The following is a 6,248-nucleotide window of genomic DNA, read 5'->3' as shown; positions in this document are numbered from 1 at the left end:
ATTGTTATCCATCTGCAAAAGACATGTGCTCCCGCTCACTCAAAAACCAGAAAGAACAAATCAGGTCTGTATAGCAGTGTCCTAAAGAAGCACACACACAAAACACACACACACACACACACACACATACATAATCCCATACAGAGTTGACAAACTCCATTAGAGTTTTGCAGGATTAGGCCAACAGCTTAACAGGATTAATGCTCTGTAATTTTAGTGAGCTTGACCTGCCTGCAATGTCTAGAAATACTCTGAATGTTTATATCAAGAAACATTATTTAATTTACATGGACACAATCTATAGCAGTAGTGGAGATAAACACATGAACTCTCTGAAGACCACATGAGAGGGATTTGGCTGATAACTGTGCATTTGCTATGCTGAGGACGCACAGATCAGCTGTCACTGTGGATCTGTGAGCTGTGACCTGACCTGAACTATCAGAAACTATTTCTAAGACACATCACTGAATAAAAAGCACTGTTTTTACACTAAGAAATCTTTTATTATGCAATCAGAGCTAAAGTGCCTTGATAATTTAGTGTGTGGTCAAGGTGAAAAGTTGAAAGCAGTAGACTGTGACGGAAAATTAGTAGAATCAAAATGAAAAGGAAAAACAAGTTCAATTGAAATCATTCTATTTGGATCAAGACTTACATGTGAGAACAAAATAGAAGCAAAATTGTACATTTTGGAATTAATAAAACACTACCCAATAATAATAAAAGAAAAAAGGTGTCTCTCTGATACATTTTGGCAGTGGTGGAATATACGTACATTGTATATAAGTGCTACAAGTACTGTAGTTAAGTACAATTTTAAGGTACTTGCACTTCACTCGAGTATTTACATCTAATGCTACTTTATGCTTTTACACCACTATATTTTGGTGGCAAATATTGTACTCATTTTCTCTTAATGTATTTGATAGCTCTGGTTACTTTGCATATTTAGATGACAACAAATCATAAATCAACTAATAAATGATGATGCATTATCACAGGTTAAGCTTCCCAGCAGTGTATAAAGTAATTAAAATTAGCTCCATCTTTGTTAGCTGCAACATAAAAGTGGTGAGTACATCAATGCATCAACAATTATAATCCAGAGAGATCATATGATTCTGAAATGAGCCATTTTGCATTGTGAGAACTTTTGCACTTTAAACATATTTTCATGCTTAACACTTGAATACAGGACCTATACTTGTTACACTGTGGTGTGGATACTTTAACTTAGGCAGAATGTCTGAATATGTCTTCCACCACTGTATTCTGACTTTTAATCAATCAGTGTGCACCTAAAATGGAAGAAACATCATGATGAAACTGCACGTTCACACTCACCCACTATTTTCCCACCTGACCTGAATGCAGCATGAGGGAGTTTGTGGTCGGTCTCAGCATTCATTGACTTCAACTCTCTCTGATGTTGGACAGTTTGTGTATTTTATCACAGATAACACAGCTACTTACTTACAGTGCAGTTCTTTCAGCCTTTAAATGTATCCGCACTGTTTCCGCCGCTCTGACAACACAGGCGCTGATTGGCTGTCTGTCATGTGACCTCACAGCTGATTTCGTTGGATGAAGTGTTTTGCTTTGACTGTGCATTATTTCATGTACTGGTTAGCCATTTCTGGTTAGCATCGCTGCAGAGTAGCACAGCAGTCTTCGTTAATTGTCGCAGGCTACTATGGCACAGGCAGCACAGGCTACAGCCTTCGACGGAAATAACTCTCAGATTCAGGTCGAACACGACAAAAAGCGCCGGCAGTTTGTTATAAGACTAAACGGTAAGTTTAACTTATAAACATTAGCATGCTAGCTGGCTAATGTTAGCTAGCTAAGAGGTTGTGGTAGCTTTTCTTGCTGCCAACATCGTCGTCGTGCCCTTATTGATAACTCCAGCTGCCATGTCAGACACAGACGGGTTGTTAATCTCGCACAGTCGAAATGTCACGTATTTATTCGGACATTATTTGGTGCCAGGAGCTGGACAGACGAGAGCGTCTTGACTTGTAACTCAACCAGCCTGTTTTTTTTTGGGCACGACGAAAACATTTTCTACCTCACATTCCTGAAAGGAAGTATGCAGCCTCCACAGGCATCAGCTCACAAAAGAAAGCATGATTGCCATGTTTTATTTGGCTCTGAACCTTTTAGTATATGACAAACTAAAATACAGGTGTTCAGAAGTGTATTGATGTGTGTTTAAGTCCAGGTATGTCTCTTTTAATGTTTTATGAATGAAGATCTTTATCTCTCTACACTTTAGCTACAGTATACTTTTCTACATGTGTGTCTCTACCTGGCTAAGTTCATATAGGCCATTGTACCACCTCACATGATATCAGACTGTGTTTTAAGTGATTGAATCCTCACTGAGTTAAATTACTCATTCCCTTTTATTGAGCCATTATCATACATTACTAGCTGCTATCTTAATTTAGTCAATAAATTAGGCAGTGGGCTTACACTCAGCTTTAAATACCAAGATTTTTTTAGTTATCAGTGTCCCCTAACGAGGATGGTGTCGAGCTTCTGTTTGTAAGATGTAGGAAACTGGGTTGGGTGGAAACAAACTTAGCACAACTGAGAGCTATGACTTCTGTCCGACCTCAGGATCGCATGATCGCGCAGTTCTTCTTTATGAATATGTCGGGAAGAAGACGGTGGACTTGCAACACACAGAAGTTCCAGATGCTTACAGAGGGAGAGGGATAGCTAAGCACCTGGCCAAGGTAAAACCCATAGACTGCTTGTTTTTCATCAATCTTAAGAGGAGTTTCTCATTTTTATTCATTTCTTAAAGGCCCAATTGTAATATCACATAGTTGAATTTTGCAGGTACAATACACATAAAAGTCAATCATTTAAGTTGTCATATAAAATACTGCCTGATAAGTTGTTTTATGCCTCTGTGATGGCAGGCAGCTATGGATTTTGTGGTGGAAGAGGATCTGAAAGCCCACTTGACCTGCTGGTACATTCAGAAATACGTCAAAGAAAATCCTCAGCCTCAGTACTTTGAACATATCTATCAATGACCCTACGTGGCTCCGACGGAGAAGTGGAGGAGAAAGAGACTCCCAGGGGACAGATGCAGTGTGGAAGCATGCTTTGGAGTTACAGGCTGATATACAACAAAGGACCTTCCAGGCATTGTTAAACATGACAATGTGCAATTCCACAGACAACTGATCTCACAGCAAAGACGCCCCTGAGCTGAACGTTGGGTCGGCGGGTCAGCAATGTCCATAACACGGGGACACATCGGAAACGGGAAGTGAATCAGCTCGACTTGTAAAAATCATGAGCAAATAAACTAACCAAAGCTGAAGCCTGTTACCTCAGACAGAAGCCTGCAGGATGTAAACCCATCACTTACTGGAAGCAGGGGTTAGACATGTAATGAGAACAGATGAGTCAAATCTAATGTTGCGAATTTTCTATCCAACTTTGGACTCACTGGCTGTGAGAAGTGCTGCAAGATGAACGACCCAGGCGTCTTCCTCCATGATAGTTTGGATGGAAGCAATGATGGCTTCACTGATGCTCAAACTGTGATGTCTTTTATATTTTGACCCATTTTTTGATATTCTATTGATTATTTGTTCTTTTTTTCAATTTGCCCTTCTTTACTCTTTTAGAAATAGTTTTTCTAAGGGGTTGAATGCTAATTTAGTAGATTATGAATGCTTAACACATCTTTAAAACATCAAGCTACTCAAAAGAGGGATTTTTTTCTGACTGGAAATTGGCACAGGCATAAATTTGGTGGGTAAAGGTAATTAAAAAAAACAACTTTTATCTGAATTTTTAAGACATTTATTTTCCCAGGCTGCCAATTTGGTTTCCAGTGTTGCTCTATCCACTTCCATTCTTCCCAGTAACAGAAATTCGCCATCCATTATAGGAGTCATAAACTGATGGGTCAAAGGTGCAGGGACTTGTAAACCAAAGAACTAAAAACTGAGGTTTAACTCTGTAGGCGCAACCTTGAACAAGTGTCAAGAGAGAATTCATAATTTTCTCTGTTGTAGGTGTTAAATGTTACTGACACACATGGGATAAACTGGGTCTGAAGCGTGTCACTGTGTAGTGCATCACTCAAGTGTGGATATGGATAAATATCTCATTTCAGAAAGAGCACTGCTATATTCAGGGCATTTAAATAGTGTGGTGTTCACCGTCCTTTATTCGATCATTCAGGAAAATGACGTTGGATGTCCAGAGCTTACGCACTAGTTTTTTCCCATCATGTGATCTTGTTTTTGTTTGTTTGCTAACCCACAACGTCACCATCAAAACTTAAACTGAAAATAAAGGTTCACTGTGGTTTCTCTTTTTTAGCTCATCAGGAGCTTTTGCTGTCGACAATCTTAAGTGTTGAGGAGAAAAACACCTCAGGTTACTCAACACACTCTGGCAGGACACACATCAACATGCAAGGCAGACTCTCTTTCTGCTCTCATCACTTGGAGCCAATCGCAGGAAACCACTTCCCCTTTGTAAAACATTCCTTTAGGTGGCACACACCTACTGATAGGCCATGGTATCCAAGATGTTATTTCACTTTTTGTGTTTATGTGTATGTTTATATTTGTGTGCTGTCTTGAAACAAAGTTTTGAGCAGGTGGCTGGCGCCAAAATTTACTACTCCTTGTTACATTGTTTTGTGCTCGAGACTTTTTTTCAATCTTGTTGTCTATGATAAATAAATCAATACTCATCACATTATTAATGTCCGAGTATGTGTTTATAACATTTTTATAACATACACATGGTGCATTCATCACTGCTTGACCGTTAACATAATTATTTTCATATTATGGAAAGATACAATGACAAGAATATGACTGGGGTGTTTAAGTGTTTCATTTGTTTGGAAAATATCTTCAAATATGTCCACCTCAAAACACTTAAACTTGGTCAGATGAAGACATAACACAGCAGCAGGATGGAATAATTACTACATGTAAGTCAGAAATACATCTTAAAACTGTATGTACATCTTGGAAACTTAAGGTATGTCAAGTCTTTATTAAACACATTAACATCCTGGAACAAACAGTACCAATGTGAAGTACAACTGGAAGAGTTTTGCTGTAAAATCTTTGTCAAAGTTTGGATTCAAACTCAATGGTGGCGCCATCTGGTGGCAGTATCAACAATGGCATGGTCATTCACCACACTGACAGCAGGAAAAGGGATGTAGTTTGATTTCTGTGTTATTTTGATCAATGTAAATATTGATTTGGCACACTGAGAATACACATAAAGATAGTTGTTTTTATATGTGTCACTCTGTTGGTTTCACCACTACAGTCTCATGATGCTGTAGCAAGTCATACGTGATCAAATCCAGCTGTGGTTACGTATTAAATAGGGTCTGTGCATCTGTTTGTTCAGCCCAGGTGACCATGCACATGAACCTGAGCGCTCCACAGCCTGTGATTACACTCTCTGAAACATGTGAATCAAGTCTGCAGATGATTATTGGAAAAACCCTTTGCCCAAGCAGGGTCCACCACCAGCAAAACAAGAGCACGGAGGATGTGTCAAGGTCAGACTCAGGCACCACATTTAACCAGCTTCCCATGGACTCAATCTGATATATAAACTCCAATGGATGACGCTGAGGTCATGTCCTCTGTATTTTTGCTGGGAATCAGAGAGTTTTAGTAACCTGAGGAAGGAGTTTATGTTCAATAATTAAAAAAGAACTAGAACTTACTAGTTTTGGCCCAACAAAAAGCTAACGAATAAAGAACAAGGGCTGGGTATACTAACTCTGAGGAAAATAAACATCTTGTCCCTTTCTTTTTATTTGATCAAATATATCAATGTTAAATAAATTGTACTCTAAAGCTAGAAAAACTAATCGGCTTGAAATCAGGAACTTTCTGATCAAAATAAATAAAGTTAAGAATCTGATCTATCACTTAGCCTTTGCAGCTACTTCGGTTCATTCTTGATTAATCGACTGTAATGACCAGTGATGAGCCGCATGTCATCATTTAACCGCCGGCTGTCGAGGTGGCGCCCAGCAAACAATGTGGGCTTCATAGATAATTGACAGTCTTTCTGGGGAAGACCTGGTCTGATTAGAAGAGACGGCATCCATCCCACTTTGGAAGGAGCTGCTCTCTTATCTAGAGATCTAGATATGGAGACATGGAGTTCCACAAGGTTCAGTGCTTGGACCAATACTATTTACCTTATATATGCTTCCTCTGGGTAAA

The 6,248-nt window shown here is 39.1% G+C and overlaps 2 protein-coding genes across 2 annotated transcripts in view; both read left to right on the top strand.

Moving 5' to 3' along the window:
• dhrs7b (dehydrogenase/reductase (SDR family) member 7B) overlaps positions 1-6,248 on the top strand; it is a 100,149-nt gene that overhangs the window by 82,790 nt on the left and 11,111 nt on the right. The gene's annotated exons all lie outside the window — the stretch shown is intronic.
• natd1 (protein NATD1) lies at positions 1,635-4,743 on the top strand. The gene is made up of 3 exons (XM_070848189.1): positions 1,635-1,796; positions 2,626-2,744; positions 2,934-4,743. Exons 1-3 carry the CDS (start codon positions 1,697-1,699, stop codon positions 3,048-3,050), a joined length of 336 nt encoding a protein of 111 aa, XP_070704290.1. The 5' UTR covers positions 1,635-1,696; the 3' UTR covers positions 3,051-4,743.

Source organism: Pempheris klunzingeri, chromosome 17 (genome assembly GCF_042242105.1).
Source record: "Pempheris klunzingeri isolate RE-2024b chromosome 17, fPemKlu1.hap1, whole genome shotgun sequence".
Classification (NCBI taxonomy): domain Eukaryota; kingdom Metazoa; phylum Chordata; class Actinopteri; order Acropomatiformes; family Pempheridae; genus Pempheris; species Pempheris klunzingeri.
This window is presented reverse-complemented; position numbering and strand designations above follow the sequence as displayed.

What these genes read in the sequence shown, in the direction of transcription:
- natd1 (XM_070848189.1), top strand. Translation starts at nt 1,697, where the DNA reads ATGGCACAGGCAGCACAGGCTACAGCCTTCGACGGAAATAACTCTCAG. An exon ending in GTTTGTTATAAGACTAAACG is followed by an intron (nt 1,797 to 2,625) that starts GTAAGTTTAACT and finishes GTCCGACCTCAG; the next exon opens with GATCGCATGATCGCGCAGTT. An exon ending in TAGCTAAGCACCTGGCCAAG is followed by an intron (nt 2,745 to 2,933) that starts GTAAAACCCATA and finishes CTGTGATGGCAG; the next exon opens with GCAGCTATGGATTTTGTGGT.